Here is a 21,215-nt window from a genome sequence, read left to right as displayed (position 1 = left end):
CAGGCATAGCAAGGTCAAATGCAACAGCTTAAATAAAAACCCAGAGCTGGAGCAAGAAGGCATCTTCAAATATTAAATAAAGGCAAGGAGTGAGTTCCCAGGAATTGCAAGCCCCTTGGTGATGAATCAACCATATATTAAATAAATGCAAGGAGTGAAACCATTTTCAGAACCAAGGTGTCCGTGATTTAAAATCGCTTTTGAGTCTAGAGGTCTCCAAAACACCCCCCAATAAATCACACTTCACACAGAAAGGTAAGTTTGAGGTTTTTGGCATAATTTTGGCCACAACTTTATTTAAAATACTTTATTTAAAATACAAAATGTGAGTGGTTGCTTAGGAAATGAAAGAGCTGATAAAAAAAATGTAAATCTATGAGTAGACACAGGAAAGATATCCAGAAGAGGAGGAAGCTAATGGGAACAAGGACACAAATGCTAGAAAACACATAAAATAGGCCTCCATGTGACTCCCTGCAACAGGGAATAGTAAACTATCAGATCCAGGTCCACGCAGATCTCTACACCCACCCACCCACCCACACCCCAATGGAGTGGGGGGGGAGCAATCTGCGTGGATCTGGATCTGATGCTATTCCATGTTGCAGGGAGTCACATGTATAATAGTATGTTTTGGAACTTGAGGTGGGCTTGGAGATGCACAGCTTTCCTCTATATCCACGACGCAGGATACGTTTCGAATGTCAAGATCTTGTAAATGTAGCTGGCTTTCCTGGAAATCCACGATGCAGGATTTGTTTTGAATGTCAAAATCTTCTGACTGGCTTTCCGGTATATCCACGATGCAGGATTGGTTTCGAGTGTCAAGATCTTCTGCCTGGCTTTCCGGTATCTCTACGATGCAGGATTGGTTTCGAGTGTCAAGATCTTCTGCCTGGCTTTCCAGTATCTCTACGATGCAGGATTCGTTTCGAGTGTCAAGATCTTCTGCCCGGCTTTCCTGTATCTCAACTGCGGAGGATTTCTCTTTAATTACCAGATCGAGATGAGAACCACACTTTGAACAAGTGGTTAGACTCTTGCTATTTACCGAATTTCTTGGGGTAATCACCACTGCAATGTCTATTCGATATGGATCTGTTGTGGTGGTCCTGATGCAAAATCTCTCCATCCCAACCAATGCTGCACTCAGCAGCTGGAAACCCGCAGCGATATAGCCAAGATAAAGAGAAGGTCCAATATGCTGCTCGCTGGGAATTGGAGGCAATTCAAAAGTTTCTGGGAAGTCAATTTTCCCATTCTGCAAGACAGAAGACATGTTCCATATCACAGAAATCAGGACAAGGATCCCTGCAGGTATGTTCAGGAACGCTCCAAGCCTAAAAAAGGTTAAGAGGAATTCCTCGTGTTTTCCGGGCTCGAACACATTGCACAAGGCAAATGATATTAATACTAGGGCGGCTGAACTCATAGTGGAAGCTAAGGCCATTAAGTCCTGAGCAATAAAAATTTCCCTTGGGAGGGTTGGATATCGCTCAGTGAGACCTTCACAATGCCAAAAAGAGTTGCCGTCGTCAGAAGGGTTTCTCCAAAAACAGACATTCCAGATTCCAATCCAGACGTTTCCAGAGCCGTTCTCTCCACGCCACACTCTCCAGTTAACACTGGCTGTGGTTGCAATGCACAGAATGCAGGCCAAAATACTCATCAAGAACCCACAGAACTGGAGGCAAGAAACTACGCTCAGCAATCTCCCCACCAGGGAGCCTTCTCTCACCCGCAGGGGGGGTTTGGAGAATAGAGGACCCAGGGAGACTTTGGCAGACATCCTGGAAACAAAAGAGAAGACAACATACCGTGAGGGAGGGAATAACAAGCATGTCTAGTCATTGAAGGACATCCTCCCTCCTGGCCAGAAAGAAGCAGCAAAAGAAAGAGTTCCCCTGCTCTCTCCCACCCCCTGGTTAGGTATAGACATCTGATCCAGAGAAGCCGACACACATACTTTCTTCCAGCACACTGCTCCTGATTGAATATACTGTTGCATTGTTCCTGTGAAAATGGCCCTAACCACAGCAACCTGTTGTGGGTGGGAATCTGCTCATGATTTCGCTGTTTTGCTATCTGCTACTGCAGCTATCCTTTCCCACAGAGCAGAAACACACCTGATGGCATAGTGAGGAATGTTTAATCCCTACACTTACGTGAAATGCATTCCTCAGATAGAGTCTAGCGGGCCAGGAATAGAGCAGGTATTTGCTAGGTGCTCCTGAGCCTCAAAAAGACTCAGCTGCTGGCCACTGGGCTGACGTTCACCTGAGCAACCGGCCACAGCAGCAACTGCTCTGCAGAATTCTTAGGTCAGTTACAGTCCAGTTAGAATCCTGACAGCAAGACAAATCATAACTCCAGGGTACTGGTCATTTGGAACAGCAGGAAAGTGGGAAATGGGAGGGAACTCAGTTCCCTTCTTTCCGAATGCAGAGTGTCTATTCCAGGACACTGTGCAGTTCAAACACGTTCTTCCTGAAGTCAGATTCAGAGCAGTTCCAGGAGTAAAAATGGTGATTGGTGTATCTCAGTACAGATTTGCTTGATGGTCCTGCATGCATTTCATAAAGGATCTCCATTTACAAGAGAGGCTAATAGCATTAGGCTCTGAACAATCAGAATTTCCTTGGCAACATTATTGAAGACTCCTTACAAACCTATCATTCTTCTTGGCTGTCACAACTTGTTTGGATATTATAGTAAGGGACAAGATCTTAGCTCTTTTCCTTTGCACTGGGACCACATGAAATTTGTGCCATGGGACCCCATCACTCACACCAATACAGGCAACACCATTTTCAGAACCAAGGTGTCCGTGATTTAAAATTGATTTTGCGTGTAGAGGTCTCCAAAACACCCCCCAATAAATCACACTTCACACAGAAATTTAAGTTTGAGGGTTTGGGCATAATTTTGGCCACAACTTTATTTCAAATACAAAATGTGAGTGGTTGCTTAGGCATTGGTTACGACTATCTGACGTCCGCCCGCCTGTGGAAGTCAGGGCGAGGAATAGAAATTGAGGAGAGAATGGAGACGGGGGTCAGAGACTCTCCTCTCCTCAACTGCTCCCAGGGGCTCTTCCGTGGCCCTAGCCCCTTGTAGGGGGTACGGACGAAAGCATGGCCAGCCCCTGAATTCCTTTAACGGAATTCCCTGCACAGCAGCAGCATTGTAGGGTCAGGCACGGCCAACCATTTCCCCTACAGCAACCGAGACACCTTTAGGATAATTCCCAGAGCTGAGAGTGACCACTTCCCACTTGAGTTATCTCTGATATCATTCGTTTCTCCTGCTTTTCCTAAATTATTGGATGAAACGGAATATCTGATACTTGGAAATAAGAGGTGAAAATGGAATGCACAGGTCCAAGAAAAAACGATTCAGATCCTGGATTCCCATGAATTTGTTTCATTAAAGGGGGAATTGTTCTTAGAAACAGGAAACATAATTGGTCTGTATGAGAACATAATTAACAGAATGCGCCCATTGATGACCACAACTAGTATGACAAAAAATAAAAAGTTTAAAAGACATACCTGGTTTGATAAGGAGTGTCAGAATAGTAAAAAAAGCTTATCTAGGGAACTCAGAAAATTGAAGTTAAAACATGATAAGCACAATCTTGTTATACAAGCTGAGGTAGCCCAATTACGTTATGATTATAAATTACTACTTACAAGCAAGATGCAGCACTTCAAAAGTATTCACAGAAATTTGGGCATCTGGTCGCCCAAGGTACAAATGGGCTGGGCTACTCGCTAGAAGCATCAGTCCAAGGAAAGGATTGGGTTACATATTTTACAGGAATATATGGCCCCCGAACCGACTCACCCTCGCAAGTTGATCACATTCACTTATCAGAACTGCCAGAATGGCCAGACGTCACGCCCAACCAGATTAAGAGGCTAATCAGAAGCCAACCAGCCAATAAAGCCCCAGGAGAAGACATGATCCCAGCGGAGATTTATAAGATAAGACTGGATTTCTGGCCACCCATTTTTGCAAAACTGTTCTCATATATTAACAGCTCAGGTCGCATACCAGAAGGGTGGAAGCTGAGCATAATTGCCCCAATATATAAAAAGGGTGATAAGAAAATTCCTGCTAATTATAGACATATTAGTTTGCTAGATGTAGCCTCTAAATCAGGGGTGTCAAACTCAAATTCATCGGGGGCCGCATCAGCAGTTTGGTCACCCTCAAAGGGCCGGTTGTATCTGTAGGACTATGTGTCCACTCTTTATTATCATAAATTATTGTACTGCATTCAATTATTACTGTTTTTTGTAATAATGTAAGTAATAACTAGCTCTGAAAGCAGAAACATAGTCAGAATAATGGCAAGTAGATATTCAAATGTACAATTATTGTACAATTTATTGAAAAATGATTTTTGGTAACTGCACTGGGTGGTGGAGGCTCGCTAGGGTTTCATGCAGGACCTTTGCAGAGCTACTAGTACCTGGAGATGCTGGGGTCCTTCTGCATGCAGAACAGATGTTCTGCCAGTGAGCCACCACCCTTCACCAAAGGGACTGGCTGAGGTTGACTCACTGGAGCTGCTCTCCTGGTTCCAGGGTTTAAGGGCCAGAAGTATAAAGCAGCATCCTATGTTTCTGAGGAGAGGGAGAGGGAGAGGGAGGGGAGGGGAGGGAGGAAGGAAGGAAGGAAGAAAAGAGGGAGTGGGAGGGAGAGAGGAAGGAAGGAAAGAGGGGAGAGAAAGAAGAGTAGGAAATAAGGAAGGGAATAAAGAAGGAAAGAAAAAGAAAGAGGGAGAGAAGACGGAAAGGGAGAAAGAAGGAAGGAAGTAGAGGGAAAGAAAGAATAAGAATGAGGGAGAGGAAGAAAGATGGGAAGGACGGAAGGAAGGAAGGAAGGAAGGAAGGAAGGAAGAAAAGAGGGAGCAGGAGGGAGAGAGGAAGGAAAGAGGTGAGAGAAAGAAGAGTAGGAAAGAAGGAATAAAGAAGGAAAGAAAAAGAAAGAGGGAGAGAAGACAGAGATAAAGAAGGAAGGAAGGAGAGGGAAAGAAAGAATAAGAACGAGAGAGAGGAAGAAAGAAAGGGAAGGAGGGGTCGCCGCCTTGATTCAGCGCCAGAAAAGAGTGCGAAGGGACCCTCCCCCCGGCCCCAGCTGTTTGTCGGCGCTTTGTCAGCGCAGCGCTTCAGCAGCAAGGTCCCGCTGGCTGGGGCGCTCGGCGGGCCACATGATGAGGTCTGGCGGGCCGGATTTGGCCCCCGGGCCTTGTGTTTGACACCCATGCTCTAAATTATATGCCAGACTCCTCCTTGGGAGACTGGAAGAATGGGCAGATACAAATAAGGTGATATCTGAAGCCCAGGCAGGTTTCCAAAGAGGGAACTCCACATTGGACCAGTGCTTTGTTATGAACTTTCTGCTATGTAAATACATCCATAATTTGAAGCAAAAACTGTATGTTGCTTTTATTGATCTAAAATCAGCTTTTGATACGATTCCGAGACACGCATTGTGGCAGAAATTGGGGGAGACAAATATAGATTGCCGTCTATTTCTTATCAGAACATTGTATACTGATACATCGATACAAGTAAAGGTGGATCTTGCCGGCCATCTCACTACAAAAATTAAGACCACTACTGGTCATGGGCGTAGGCAGGGGGGCAGGAGGGGCAGCTGCCCCCCAGAAGCAAAAAATTAATGTATTTTACAGACCATAACCAGCACTTTTCCCCTCCAAAAACTGAAGTGGAAAGGGCTTTGCTTTAGCAAGAGCAGCTAAGTCTCCGCTTGCTGGGGGGGAGGGACACAGCTGTAACAAAAACACATCAAATAAATAAAGCAAAGTGGATACCAGTAGTTAAGCAGTTAAGACAATGGAGCAGATATCCCCAGGCAATATTCGATAGCTGACCACTTCACCCTATTGTTCTTCAGTGGGAGTTGTTAATGAGCATTCAGGAATCGCATTAAGAGTTATATTGGCGATTTAATGAGGGTGCAGAGGATTCAATTTGACTAAGGTGGCTCTGCAAGGCTAAAAGGAAGTGAATAAGAAAGGGGGGGCTGTAGCTTTGACAGACACATTGATGTTTATAAAAAAGCAGTGGTGTTCCAGTCTGCCCCCCCTCCTGCATCTGTATACTGTAAATCAGGGGTGGCCACCTTCCAAGAGACTCTGATCTACTCACAGAGTTTAAAACTGGGAGTGATCTCCCCCCCTTGTGGGGGGTTCAGGTCAAAGCTGTTGAGTTTTTTTAAGGAAGGGAAGCCCTGTTTTGGGGGGTTTAGGTCAAACTTGTTGAGCTTCTTTTAGGAGGGAGGGAGGCCCATTTTTGTTTAGGGCTTCAGGTCATAGTTCAACTTTTTTTTAGGGAGGAGGAAAATTTTGGGTGAGCTTTTTTTAAGGGTGCCAGTGACCTACCAGTGATCTACCACAGACATCCAGTGATCTACTGGTAGATCACAATCTACCTGTTGGACGTGCCTGCTGTAAATCAAGCAGAGAGAAAGCTGCTTACAAGGCTCCTGTACAGGTATCTTCCTCTTGCTGCAGAGTTCCAGCATCACAGCGTCACCCAGAGGCACCCACAAATATGAGTTATCCCTCTCTCTATTTCTTCCTTCCTTCCCTCCCTCTTCCATCCTTAATAAAATATTGGGGGGGGCAGATAAGCCCCACATAGAAAGCCCATCAACATGGGGGATGACTCTTTCAAATACGGTATTTACCAGTAATTGGGGGGGGGGAGGCACCTAGGCCTCTAGGAGTTGGCTGCTATGCCTAGGAGTAGGACAATTCAAGAAAGCAGAATGATGCATATGCTATGGTAATATATCAATAGAATCATAGAATTGTAGTTGGAAGGGACCACAAGGGTCATCTAGTCCAACCCCCTGCAATGCAGGAATTTTTTCCTAAGGTGGGGCTTGAACCCACGACATGGTTGAAATATTATGCTGATATGCAGCAATGCCTCGGAGCTGTCGTGACTGCGGCCGTGCCTTGCCTCGCCCTTGCCTGCCCTGCCACCCCCTCTCGCCTGCCCAACCCTCCCGTCCTCTCCAACCAAGCAGGGTAGCCGCCAACGCTGCCAGCCCCAGAAGCACAAGGTGGCCGGTGCCGCCACCGCCACGATGTCCTCGGGCCCGCTGGCCCTGTAGCCCCGCCCACATTCCCACGTTGTGGCCCCTCCCCTCCCATGCCTTGGCCCCACCCATGAACAACTATGGCTTGCCAAACCCTAGTTTTGATCCTGGCTACGCCCCTGCCGGAACAGGTAACAACATGGGAGGAGGGGGGAAGACCGATTTTCTATTTATAAGCAACAGACAAAATTCAGTAACATTTCCCCCCAATTTTATTGAAATAAACTTTATTGAAAACTTTATTGAAACAGTTTTCAGCACTATGTACCGTATCTTTAATACACTATGTAGTGTATTAAATTTTAGGGAGCAAATGACATAAGTGCAAACAAGTGTAAGGTGGTATGAAACAGTTTCTGTTGAGACCAGTAGAGTCCATGGAAGAGCTATTAATTTGTTCATTGCACACCCATTTCCCTGCTCCAAATTCCCACAGTGCGTTCGTTCCCTTTCCTTATATTATTTCAAATGCATGTTTGCCCTTTATAGGGTAAGCCAGCCTTTCCCAACCCGATGTCCTCTAGATTTTTTGGACAACAACTCCCATCAGTCCTAACCCAGCATAAAAGAAAACCAGGTTGGGGAAGGTACAAATCACAGAATTGTAGAGCTGGACCCTTGTAGAGCCAAGGGTCATTTAGTCCAACCGCCTGCAATGCAGGCATCTCAACTAAAGCATCCCTGACAGATGGACATCCAGCTTCTGCTTAAAAACCTCCAAGGAAGCAACAGCCAGCACCTCTTGTGGGAGTCTGTTCCACTGTCAAACAGCTCTTACCATCAGAAATTTATTCCTAATGTTTAGCTGGAATCTCCTTTCTTGTAATTGGAAGTCATTGGCACAAGTCCTACCCTCTGGAGCAGGAGAAAGCAAGCTTGCTCCCTCTTCCCTTTAGATATTTGAAGATGGCTATGAAATACGCCTGCAATAAAAATGCAGGAAATGAGCAAAATTATTGTAATAGTGGAATCATCAACAGAAAACTTTAATATGTTGGTTTGTTTTAAATATGAAATAAATAGATGGTATAACTTTGTGGAATCTATCATCTCCAGGGGGGAAATCCAACTGGATGCGGCCCAATCGCCTTTTCAATCCAGCCCGTGGACGGTCCAGGAATCAGCATGTTTTTACATGAGTAGAGTGTGTCCTTTTATTTAAAATGCATCTCTGGGTTATTTGTGGGGCATAGGAATTCGTTCAATTTTTTTTTCGAAATATAGTCCGGCCCCCCACAAGGTCTGAGGGACAGTGGACCGGCCCCCTACTGAAAAAGTTTGCTGACCCCTGGTCCTGAGGGTGACAAAACAGGAATGGGCCTTTTCTGCCGTGGCTCCCCATTTGTGGATTGCTCTCCCCAGGGAGGCTTGCCTGGCACCTTCATTATACCTTTAAGCGCCAGGCGAAAACATTCCTCTATAGCCAGGTCTTTGACTAATTAAATGATCTATGGCCTTTTAAATTGTCTGTTGGGTTTATTCTTTTTGTCTGTTACTGTATTATGGTATGTATTTTTGTCTCTCCTGTGATCTTTGGGTGAAAGGTGGTGTATAAAATTAATTAATTAATTAGTTAATAAGAATAGCTCATTGCTAAACAGTGCTATTTTTCTAGAAAAAGTAGTACTGGAACTCAGTCCCTCGTTCTCTTAGAATGGCAATGGGGTGCTGGAATTGAGTTCTGGTGAGTTGAGTTCCAGCTGAAAAATAAGCCCTGCTAAAGTATAATAAAAATAACATTGTCACAATACATAAAACACCACAATAAGTTTTTTTAAAAAAATAATAAACTGTAACTGAGCAAGGGTCACATAGCTGATAAAATCATTGTCCACTTGGAAGTAAATCCTACTTATTTTTATTTATCTCATAACATTTATACACTGCTTGTTGATTGTTAAAAACCCCTCAAAGCTGTTTACAGAAAGATGAAACAATAGAATTCACAACCCTGCTTTAAAACATACAAAAGTGAACTTTCTAGGCCTCTAGGTAGGATTCTCTAAGTGGGCATTTAAGGGTGCCTTAAACGTGCCTGCCTGGGCTCAAGAGCCAATGAGTTCCGAAGGGTTTTATTATTCCATAAAAACAGAATTAGTCCCCCCCCCATTCTTTATTGTAAACAGATGTGCGCGTGTTTCAATTCTACTGTTCCTTTTTAAACGATCCCTTCTATTTTCATATCTGTCTCGTGCGTGTTTTTAACCGTTTCTGTTTTTCAGCTGTAGACCGCCTTAAGTCCTGCCAGGAGGAATATTATAATACAGTGACCTTCGATGGGGCTGGGACACAGCTCTCAGGAAAGCGCTGTTTGCGGAGCCCTAGACGAAGAGGAGGACCGGTGCGGAGGGGGCGGGGCCAGGGTGGCGCGGGAACGAGGCGTGAGGCCCCGACCCGCGCACGAGCCCCGCCTCTGCGCCAATCCGCTGGCGACGAGCGTCCCGCGATTAGCCAATGGCGGTTTACGGTCTGCAGAAAGGCGCGCGCGCGGAACGGGCGCTTCAGTTGGGCGAGGGGGTCGGGACCGGGCGGCGGCGGCGGCGGTTCTTCGTCTTCTGCTGTGCTGCTTCAGCTTCTCCACCTCCTCCTGGTTCGCGAGTCCTCCGCCTTCTCCCCTGGAGCGCGGGTAACTTGACGGCGGCGGCGAAGGGAGAAGGTGCTGGGTCTGGAGCCCGGCTCTCACGCCCACGCGAGCAGCACGTGGACGGGCTGGACCCCCGGCCGGAGGGGTCGCCGGGCGCAAAGGGCGGCGGTTCTTCCTTGGGTTTGTCGGCCGCCCTCCCTCCCAGGACCGCAGGGCGGCTTCCAGTACAAAATGATGTGGACGGCGCTTCCTCTCGGAGGGTGTTAAGCGAAGAGAAAAGCGAGTCAGGGCGGCGGGGGGGGGGGAGAAACGGGGGGGGGGGAGAGAGGGGTTAAAAGCAGAACGTCGTTCCTCTTTGGCCTGGATGCTCTTAAGGCTGCAGAACTAAACTGCTGCCTAAGATATCAGTCGATCTTAGCATGGCCAAACTTGGCCTTCCAGCTGTTTTGGGACTACAACTCCCATCACCCCTAGCTAACAGGACCAGTGGTCAGGGATGGTGGGATTGTAGTCCCAAAACAGCTGGAGGGCCAAGTTGGGCCATGCCTGCTTTAATGATTTCCCTGTCAGTTGTAGAGATTGCAAGTGTAAACATCCGGAAGAACTTTCTCCCTGGAACGGTCTCCCTCGAGAGATGGAAGACTCTCCATCTCTGGAGCTTTTTAAGCAGAGCCCATCGGCCATGGATGCTTTGGTTGAGATTCCTGCATTGCAGAGGGTTGGACTAGATGACCCTAAAGATCCCTCACAACTCTAGGCTGTATAATTTTTAATGGCATATTTATTGCTTTTTTTCTTACCTAGTGCTTCACTGTATTACAACGTGAGTCCCATAGAAGTCAAATTGAAATTCAATAAAAGGCAATATGAAAAATTAAAAAGTAATAAAACACAGTTAATCATCAATATGAATATTTAATGTGGGCATACCAAGGGCCCACCTGATTGACACTTGTGGACCTGCTGGTGATGCATGGACCACAGGCTGGGAACGGCTGCGCTAAAGCAACCATGTTCCAAGTTGTACTGCAAAGGCCTGGACTTACACACTGCCTGTAGCATGGAACCTCTTAAGATTGAACTTTACAACCCCAGATGGCTAATACTTTTTAAAGCCAACAAAATTACTAGTCTGTCTAATTGCTCACTACAGTTGAGCAAGCCCTCCTCTTTCTCTCTACAGCAGAGGTAGGGGAGCTTTGGTATTCCAGAACTATAACTATAACTCACACCAGTGAGCATGCCTAAAGGCCAAAGATGATGGAAGTTGTAGTGCAGTAATATCTGGAGAGCCAAAGGTTCCCCACATTTGCCCTAAAATGTGCAGTCACACCAATGCTGGTTGCATGCTAAGTTTGTACAGGCCAGTGGGCCCAAATGAATTCTTCTGTGAAATGGTAATGCTCATTGCTTCTGCAACACACCAGTGGCAGATGTGCAGGAGTTTCTTAACAGAAAGGATGGGATACGTATGGAATATGCAGAAATTGCTTGAGAACGTAGCTACAAAGCCTTCAGTATAACTTGAAGGCAGAGAATGCAACTTGCACAATTACGTTGAGTTCCCATGGAAATTCTATGATGACAGTAGTAGTAATAATAATGAAATTGTTACAGAATTAACTTTATAGGGTTGTGATATATGAAAATGCTCACTAAAAATAGGTCTCGGTGATAGCTGGTTTTCAGCATTGTGATACAGTATATCACCAGCTATTATAGATATATCATGATGTCTGAAATAAGGATGAAACTATGTAGAGGTGAATGGCGTAATGTCCTAGCAACTGCTATTACTTAGGGGTGTAAAACTGATAATTTTTTACGTATCTTTAACATACTGTTAGAACTGTTATTTTATAGCACAGATAATATTTAAATTACCGTAGCACATTTTCTCTAAAATATGGAGGGAAGCTATTTAGAGGGAACGCAACAATGAAAATAAACAGGAGGCAGGGGAGAGCTGAGGTGGCAGAGCAAGCAATGGGGTGGCAGAAACCATGAGAGAAGCGATGAGGGGCTTCATGGTTTTTCCCACATAGTGATTTTTTTACACAGCACACATACACATCATGATTTGTGATATATATTGCCACATCAAATGTTATGAAACCATTGCTGTTCTGTGGTCTTCAAACGGTTTTGGAAGATGTATCAATATATCACCCTGCCCTACTAAAAAACTTTGAGCATTCTCTGCTACCAAGAATTAAAATAAATTTGCCTTATGCATTAAAGTATTTTTATGTTGATTGACAGTGGTCAAGACCTAAAGAGCTGCACACCATCTACCTGCCCAAGAGAATTTTAGATGGGATTTCCCAAAGAGCCACTTCACATGTCATCAGCAAGCCAGTTCTGAAACTAAGGTTTGCTGTTTAAAGAGAGGAAATTCAACATTCTGCTAGGGAGTTTGTCCCATTGAGCTGAATATCTTGCACTATTGTTGCTGACCACCACTAAATCCTGACCACCAGGATTTAGTTAACCCATGTTTATGTAGTTGGAATGTATAAGAGATGTATTGTACTACTTTGGAATATTTAACCATTCCTTTTTATATTCATGTCTATTTTGCTTGCTTTCCAGGAATTATACTATCACCCCGTCATACACATGTCTAAAATATGTCATGGCAACCTTCTTTTAATGAAAAAGCATACATTCCACCTCTGTTGGGTACACGGCCATGCTTCCCGAGAGATTGTTCACTTTATGGTCAAGTCCCATATTCAGTGGCACCTTTATGGTTTCACCCAAGAGTGTATGTACCTATGCCTGTGGCTGTAGATGCATCATATCCACATCTGGTAGTGCCTTCTTCCACATCTGTCACCTTTAAATATGGACAATTGGAAAACAGTTACTATAGATATGCTACTGCTGAAATGAATGCCTGGGGAATTAACGTTTTAGAAAAGCCAAATACTATTCATAGCTTTTCTGGTGAGTTCATTTTACTTTTCAATAGTTAGTGACTTTTTTCTTAGGGTTTTGCAACTATAATTTGTACTGTGAGCAATCTTAATTAGAAAATGGAGCTTATATTGAGTTTGCAGACTGTTTTAACTGTCAGTGGAAGAAAATAGTAGACAAAGGATGAATGGTGGACTTCTTCCTTGGAGGTTTTTAAGTAGAGGTTGGGTGGTCATCTCCCATGGATACTTTAGTTGAGATTATTGTATTGTAGACGATTGGACTAGATGACCCTCAGATCCCTTCCAACTCTACAATTATATGATTCTAATTTGTTTTCACACAAGTTTTAAAAACCCATTTTGTTACATTTGTGTATCACTTAGTTGACTTACGAAGAGAAGTAGTTTTGGATTTAGGGAAGATACACTGGGATCCATTTTTGCTTTGCTTCCCATATTTACCATGCTTATTGGATGTTGGACAACTTTGATTTGTCTGTGATATTGGTTAACCAAATGCAGTTTTTAGCGAGTTTCCAGGATGTGTGTTACATGATGATTTAATATTTCTGTGGTTCACCAACTGGGCATGGTACTACTTTTGTGAGACAGGCATAGTCTTCTTCCTCTTTTCTTATATGACATAAACATGGGGTAAATGCTCTTTAAAGGTGTTGAGAATCATCTGACTCCTCCTCCACTTTCCTATCATTCCAATTTAATTTGGGTAGAAATGCTGCTTGCTGCAGTAGTATTTGTCTGTGTGTGCCTTTAGAAAGTGACTTACTCAGTTTCCCTTCCTGGTGCCAAGCTACATGCACATGACTGTGTGGGATGATTTGTGCATACAGTTGTGAATTGGTAGATGCCAGGCTTGGAGTTAAAACATTAAGAAATGGGGTGGGTGGGACAAGCAAGAAAGATGCAGTATTTCAGCTTCAGTTTTAGATGATAAGAGCATATGATAAATATGCTTACTGTACTACAGTGTAAGTAGCCTATATTTGCTTTGTTAGTGGAAAATAAAATGCTTCACCACATCAGAGGCCCTGCAGCTTCAGGTCCGGCAGTTGGGCCCTGCAAGGGATCCAGGGTGCTCTGGATCCCATGGAGACAAACAGTGTTCAAAATTCCCTGGGTACCAGGTGCATTTTGCCACTGGCACACGTCTCATTGTGGCCATGTCACAATTTCTAGGCACCAGGGTGGCAGCTGACATCTCCATCGAGCCAGCTGATTCGTGAACAGCAAAAGATACATGTCTTGTGCTTCTGCACTGCTGTGTGAATTATGGACCGCTTGCTGGGCATCATCAGAAGTCAGTGCCAGGTTGAGCACAGGGATATTTGACTGCTTCAGGCCACCCAAATGGAACTTACAGACCACAGTTTAAAAACCTCTGCCGTAGTACATGGTTATTTCCATTTCCACTGTGTGTGTTTCTTCTTTTTGCATACTGGGACAATGAATTGTCGAACAATGTAGTTGAGATCATAGAATTGTTGCGTTGGCAGGGACCCCGAGGGGAATAGACATTCCGTTGTCTTAAGGTGCCGTTTGGTGCCTAGCTTATATTCTAACGCTGGGCACAAAGCCTTGGGCTTGGTGCTGACTTCTGCCAGCAGGAGGTTACCACTAGCACAGGTGCTGCTGAAGCCTCTGCTACAGTGGAGTGCACCACTGCCACAAAACCCAGTGACGTTCCTTTCCACCAGTGAAGGGGCAAATACATGCCATTCTAACATGGCGGTGGGGGTGAAATTACACCCTAAATTCTTGTCTAAAGCTACAAGTCTGAAGTTTTCCTTTCTGCTTTATAATCTTAGTGCTACGGTATTAGTGGCTCTGGATATATGTTGAAAGAAGATCAAAAAATTCTTACTGGTCACTTCCGGTTGAGCACGAGGCCATGAGCAGTCGGAGGCCCATTCGGCGGAGTGGACCTCGGCGCGTCAAAGGCGGGGGGGGCCGTTCCAGCACAGTGGACCCCCAGAAGAACCCCAAATCGAGTGTTTGGGGGACATAGCCGTTAGGCGGATGCCGAAAGCAAGCTCCTCCCTCCCCGGCAAGGCTCTGTTTTGAGCCCCCGAGAGCGAGGGAGTGGAAGCAGCAGGCACAACGGACAAAGATTGTTCCCTTTGACAACGCGAAGCTGCAGGACTTCCTGGCATTGGTGCTTAATTCTTCTAAGAAAAATTACATAAAAAGGACTGTACCGTGAGTATTATTGATATTTGGATCAATTGGAAAGGGAAAATTTGGTCACGGGACGGATTAGAAAAACAGAAGCCGGTCCCTACCCACTGAGAGACTTGGAGAGCAAGAACGCGTACCAAAGCCAAAAAAGAAAGAAAGAAATTATTTTTAAAAGTGATAAATTCCAAAGATCTGACTTTAATCTTCCCCCTAAAAGCAGGCGAAGGGGGGAAGAATTAAAATAAACTGCATTTTAAATCCCTGTGAAATCAGTGATCTGGATTTGAAAGCAACACCCCTGTTCATTGCTGCGGGAAAGCATTGTGACGACATAATGGAAGGATACTTTCAGTTTCTGCTTTGCGTTGAGCCACTGTGAAGATTTTGAGTTGGAGTGAAGTCCTCCCCCCATTTCCTGTTTTTGCCTGATACGACCTTCAACTGGAGAGATGGGAGACATAACAGAGGTCTTCTCCCAGACTATGCTGAACTTAATTGCGGAAAACAGACAGGAGATGAAAGCATGCATTTATGAAGCGCAAAAATTTCGGGAATGCCTCGAAGATTTTCAGGAGGAGATAGAAGAGAAAGATGAGAGTGAAGAAGAGAGAGAAATTGATGGGGAAAATGAAGATGTGACGTTGGAGAGGAGGACATAAGTGATGAAGGTGCATGGAAGGATTGCGCTTTTATTCAGAAGAGAGAATCTGAATTGCGGCTGAGATGGGATTGCGACTGAGATGGGAAGAGGACTTTGAGATGGGAAGAGGACATTGTCAAGGGCAAAATTAAAGGGTGGTTTTGGAGATGGCAGGGAGAGAAATTTGATCATTGGAGATTGGGAGTGGGGTGAAAAAATTAAATTGTTTTTTCAGATGGGCAGATAATTTCGGTTAGAATCTGGAATGGATAGGTTAAGAGTTTGCTGTTTTTTGCTGTTTGCTGTAGAGCAAAGAAACTGTTATTAATGTGTTGGAGTAGGGGAATTGATTCTGCAGTAATAAAGGGGGTGGGGAAAATTATGATTAATTTAAATTTATTGTGAAATTAATATTAAATATTGGAATTTATGGATATATTTGGAAGGTGTATATAGGCTAAGGGAGGAAAATATTTTAAGCTTTAAAGATGGATGTAGATTATAAGGTATAAATTAGATTAGGTTAAATATGATATTTGGGGCTAGTTGGATAGCCGCCCACCTCTGTCCGTCTTTTCTATCCTGGAACCTCTGGCAGAGGAGGTTTTTTGGGGGGAGGGGGGAGAAGTTTGATATTTAAAAAAGGACTGCCTCTTCTATCTTTCTTCACCCAGGGGCCTCCTGGTAGCAGGGGGAGGCTTGGGGGCGGAAGAGAAGGGAGGGGCAGGAATGTGTGGAATTCATAAGAATGCTTAAGATGTATATAATGTTTAAGAATATGATATATGAAATTGCTAAAGAGAATCTGGAAATGAAAATCAGATTGGGGGGACTTGGGGAAGTTCACTTAACAATGATTGAAATAGAAATAAGTTAAGATTTATAATTTTATTTTTTGTTTTGTCTTGTGTGGTTTTTTTGTTATTGATTACTGTTTTTGTTTCTGTTATTAATCTTATAAAATGAATAAAAATATTTTTAAAAGAAATTATTATTGGTATCATACCAGTAGATCAGTTGTCTTTGTTTCTCTCTTGTGCAATTCTGTAAAAAACGAAAAAGAAATAATTTGAAACTGATTCCTTGTGTGGATATGACATGTGTCTACTTGTGAATTGTGAACTCAAGAGGTCCTCCTTTGAAAGATTCAGGAGTAGTTTTCTATCCTGTTTTTGAACTTGAGTCCTCAAAATGACTATCAACAGTTTTGAAACACAACAGATAACCAAAAAGCATATGCTCAAAAAAAAAAGGGGGGGGAGACGTTCCTTCCCATGGAGCAGATGCTATAAGTTGGCCCTGTGTGGGTTTTTTTTAAAATGTTTTTTATTTATTTCAATCTTTAAAACCATACAAATAAGACATAGATATTCATTTACAAGAAAATGGAAAGGAAAAAATAACAACAACAAATCATTATTGTATACAAAGGCTTTTCACCTCTAAAAAGAAAAAGAAAAAAGAAGAAAAGAAAAAAGAAGTAAAGCACGAAAAATAAAAGCGATCTTCTAATCATATCCTATGTAATTTATATAAATCCATCTTATTACACACAAAAAGTTCACCTCTATATTCCCTCCTTTTAAATTCCAACATGGTTCAATTCCAATCCGCCTTCAGGATTTGGTTACTTTATTCGTTATTATATATTCATCAAAAATCCTCCATTCCTGTTTTATTTTTTGCTTTGTTTGCCCTCTGATTCTCCCGGTAGCTCTGGCTAGCTGTGACTATTCCTTCATTAAAATTTGCCAATCTGTTATGTTGGGTGTGTTCTTGTTTTTCCAGTTTCTTGCGATCAAAACTCTCGCAGCTACAATACCCTGTGTGGGTTAGTGCAGGGACAACGGAGGTGTTAACTGTCAGCCTTTAGAGAACCCTAGTTAACAAATTATCTTTATCTGGTACACTGTCTAATAACAAATAATCCGGTGGATTTTAACATTTTGCTAAAAAATTCTAAAAGTAGAAGCGATAACTGTTAAAAGCTCAGAATTTATTCCTAATTAGTACCAATCAATGTACATTCTTAGTTCACTGCCTTTCTTCTGTTTCCTATGTACCTATTTCTTCTTTCCAAATTGAGCAGTCACTGCCAGTACTCCTTTTTTTCACTATATAGGATAAATTTCGGTTACAGAAAGAATATTTAAATATGCATTTGGTATTTTGTCTAAACAGGTGAAAAAGCTGTTAAATCCCAGCAGCTACCATCAGATGATTCTGAGAAAAGTAGGCTCAGTGAAGCAATGCTTAAGTTTGTTGCTTCTGGAGACCATTCTGACGTGGGAGACATGGAGCAGAGAGTGAGTGAAGTTGAAAACAATTCTCATAAATCACCAGTCCTGAGTGCACTCCATGGATCAGAACAATCAGAAAAGAATACAATTAATGATATCTCTGACTTTTGCTTGAATCTTGGTAATTGCTCCTCTTCAAGCCAGTCGTGTTACATAAGTTCCTCAGAATTAAACATAACAAAAGGAAGCTTGCCTTATTTTAGTGCATTGCCTGATGAGAAACTGGAATCTGCGCATAAGGAAGGTGAAAGTGAGACGGATATTAACTTTGATACTGCTGCAGACTTTTCCTACTTAAGTAGCAATCAAAATGAGTACAAATTCAGAGGCTTAGATGATTCCTCACTAGACTGCATTGGACTACAAGATTACATTGGTCATCAGCCAGAAGCTTTTCAGGACAAGGAACTGTCAAATGAAAATCAGCTTGCAGATGCCCAGTGTCCCATGAACAAGCAAAAAGATGAGTCTCCTACTTCAGGTTGTAGTATTGATGGTGACTGCTACAAGTACAGCAAAATATCAGAATTCCCCCAGACTTCGCAAGATAGCAAATGTGACACACAAGGCGAAGGTTTGAATTTTGATGATCAACCAGGAGATGAGACTATTAGTTTGCTCAGTAGTATTGTCAATAAACATTCAGTTAGTGCCAAGGTTAATAATCCAAAAATATTCTCAGGGAGCAACTCTAAAATTGATAAAAATATGAAAACAGATTATCTTTCAGGTAGAGCCCTGAAAACTGGAAATACACATGTAGTGCAGCAGGAAAGAAAATGTTCACATGCACACACCTCTAGCAGTGATACAGAAATTTCAGATTCCTCTGGTTATGAAGCTGTAGTTGATTCTAAGAAGGCAAATTGCACCTGTAAGTCATATTGTCATTGTGGAAGATGCAAAGTATGTAATAATCAGAGTACAATTAACCAAGCTGTCGATGCGAGTTCTGATTTTAGAGCTTGTTTTACAACAAGCAGAGCAACTAATGTCAAGGCTTCAGTAGTGTCCCGAGGACAAAACACAGTTATAACAATGATGAACAAAGAAAGGCCCAAGCAGTGGCTGGTGGATTCTGTCAAAAGTGTGGCCTGCAATACAGATTGGTCATGCGTATCTGACAACGTGGAGATGACTCAAGCACAAGCAGCAATGGATGATAGGTTGGAAAACTGTATCACTAATGACAAGGTAAAACATGGATTCAAATCAAAAATGGAGGTAACTTTGAAAAACATGGGGAAGCTTGTGGAATTAGTTATTATTTGAGGCATTCTACTATATGTTTTTCTAACTACTCTGTAAGGCAGACCATAATTGTATCTGCTTCCTACTTCAATGCCATGTGCCCACCATTATCAAGTTAGGGGGTATAGGTAGGCAGTAACATGTTGCCAGGCATGTGTTTGTCTTCCTATCTGGGTAGGCAGTTGCATGAACAAGCGGACCGCCAAAGCTCTGAATCCTTAGGGTTTTTTTGAGTTTAACTCATATTTTCTGGGAAACCTGTTGGCTAGAGCCCCAGAAATCTTTGCCAGTCAGCCACACTCTTAATCATGCTTCTATACACTGAGACTGACAAAATGTGAATAGCTGGTTCACAATGTTGGTAGCATTGGACGTTCATAAGGTGCAGTCATAAGGCACCTTTGAACATTCTCCCTAAGGATTAGTGGGCAACCAACATCTGTTACTTATTTGTTTACAGCATTTGTAATGCCCCCCATTTAGCCAAAAAAAGCAGCTTACAAAAATCATTTGTGAGATAGTCCCCTGTCCTCAGGCTCACAGTGTAAAGAGATAATGAGGCAGGAGGGAAAGAAAATAGGCAAAAGCGAGCTGAAGCACAAGTTCTTAATGGTTCCAGTTCTTAAAGCAGTTTTGCCTGCCTTGCCCTTGATACCTACCCTGCAGCACTCTTTTTCTTCCCAGATCAGATCCAGGAGCATTATATGCTGGTGTACAGAGTACAAATGCTGAATATGTTTCTGATTCCTGTAAGACAGTCCTTGTGTTTGTGTTCGTAACTTAGGAAGCCAATATAATATGGCTAGACATGCAAAATTCTGGATTCTCTTATGTGTTACATAAGGTTTAGGGACTTGCTAGTTAAATCTGATTTACAAGTTTAGTTGGTCAATAAAACTTACTAAAATTGCTATTTCTAGGATCTTTTGGAATGGAAAAATAGCACTAGCGGAGACTTAAATGAAATTCCAAACAGGTATGATATACTTTTAAAGTGATTTTTACTACTTCTTAAAACTTAATTTCCTTTGAGGTTCTCAAAGCTCCACTGGTTGGAATCTGTGATTACACGAGTGAGGAGGGAGGCAAAATATTTTTTATTAATTTTCAAAGAAAGGTGATGTTGTGACGTGGGGTTTGTGATTTCAGCTCTCTTGACATAATATGCTGGAGGCAGTTCTCTAGTAACAGCTCTTTATTAAAGTGAACAAGACTGACTGTGAGGGCAGGAAGGCTACATTTATAGGGACAGGGGACTAGCTAGAAAGGGATACATTTTGGAGGGAACAATATCAAGCAATCACAGTGCTGCCTTTTGGAGGGAACCAATAAGACAGAGGATCCAAATACAGCAGCTTAAATGAACCAATAGTAGCTGTACCCTCTGGAACCAAAGGCAGTTACTTTATCCTAATGCAAATACAGACAATAATAATACAGATATAAAATCCTTTGACTCAATACACAACACCCCTCCCCCCCTAGTGAGCACAGCAGACGTAATCCCTCAGGTACTGTGGGGTCCTACAACTTCTACTTGATCTCCTGACAACAGGTGTTGCAGGTTCTGGATTGGGTGTTACCTGTGGTGGAGGGGCTGCTATAGGGGTTTCGTCAGGAACAGATGGAGTCCCAGACATCTCAGGGTCCCCTACCTGTACCTCGTCATCCTGAGGACTAGCAGACCCTGGTTCATTTGCTGAAGCCCCTGGTGACTGCACCTCTGGGCCATCTTCACTCTGGTCTCGCAGCTGTGCGTCATTAGCCAGGGATGAATTATCTGACTCCTCCCTGCTGAGCGCCCGGCGCCTCAGCTGATCTATATGTCTCTTCCAAACTTGCCCATTTTCCAAGGTCACATAATAGGACACAGGTCCACTAGCCCGGGTGATCACACCGGCCACCCACCGCGGACCTCGTGAATAGTTCCTCACCCAGACCAGATCTTCAGGGGCGAGATACCTTGTTGTGTCAGTCTCAGCCTGGGGGGTTGCTCTTGAATTACGGTTTGGCATTTTATCTGGGTGGACATAATCCAGCACCGTTACCAGTCTTCTACCTAAGAGCAGCTCAGCTGGCGACTTGCCCGTCGCAGTACACGGCGTCGCATGCTGCAAAAATAACATTCACGCAATGCGAGCCGACCAGTTACCCTCCATTAAGCGCGCAATGGATTCTTTGGC

The 21,215-nt window shown here is 43.4% G+C and overlaps 2 protein-coding genes across 5 annotated transcripts in view; one reads left to right on the top strand and one right to left on the bottom strand.

Moving 5' to 3' along the window:
- Window positions 1-465: 465 nt before the first annotated feature.
- On the bottom strand, window positions 466-1,789 carry LOC148687441 (uncharacterized). Its single transcript, XM_088675399.1, has one exon. It carries the CDS (start codon window positions 1,787-1,789, stop codon window positions 593-595), a length of 1,197 nt encoding a protein of 398 aa, XP_088531525.1. The 3' UTR covers window positions 466-592.
- Window positions 1,790-9,643: 7,854 nt separating this feature from the next.
- RBM44 (RNA binding motif protein 44) overlaps window positions 9,644-21,215 on the top strand; it is a 36,330-nt gene continuing 24,758 nt past the window's right edge. For 2 of the 4 annotated variants that reach the window (XM_060282819.2, XM_035140700.3), the window contains exons 1-4: window positions 9,644-9,766; window positions 12,317-12,673; window positions 17,663-18,975; window positions 19,953-20,008. In XM_060282819.2, coding sequence (XP_060138802.2) covers window positions 12,355-12,673; window positions 17,663-18,975; window positions 19,953-20,008 — 1,688 coding nt within the window. In that variant the 5' untranslated portion in view covers window positions 9,644-9,766; window positions 12,317-12,354. Of the gene's footprint in view, window positions 9,767-12,316; window positions 12,674-17,618; window positions 18,976-19,886; window positions 20,009-21,215 lie in introns of those variants that run through there. The other 2 variants (XM_088675160.1, XM_088675164.1) reach the window with 2 other exon arrangements.

The sequence above is a fragment of the Zootoca vivipara genome, chromosome 1 (genome assembly GCF_965207765.1).
Source record: "Zootoca vivipara chromosome 1, rZooViv2.hap1.1, whole genome shotgun sequence".
In the NCBI taxonomy this organism is placed as follows: domain Eukaryota; kingdom Metazoa; phylum Chordata; class Lepidosauria; order Squamata; family Lacertidae; genus Zootoca; species Zootoca vivipara.
Note: the sequence above shows the minus strand (reverse complement) of the source record. Positions and strands in the feature narration are given on the sequence as shown.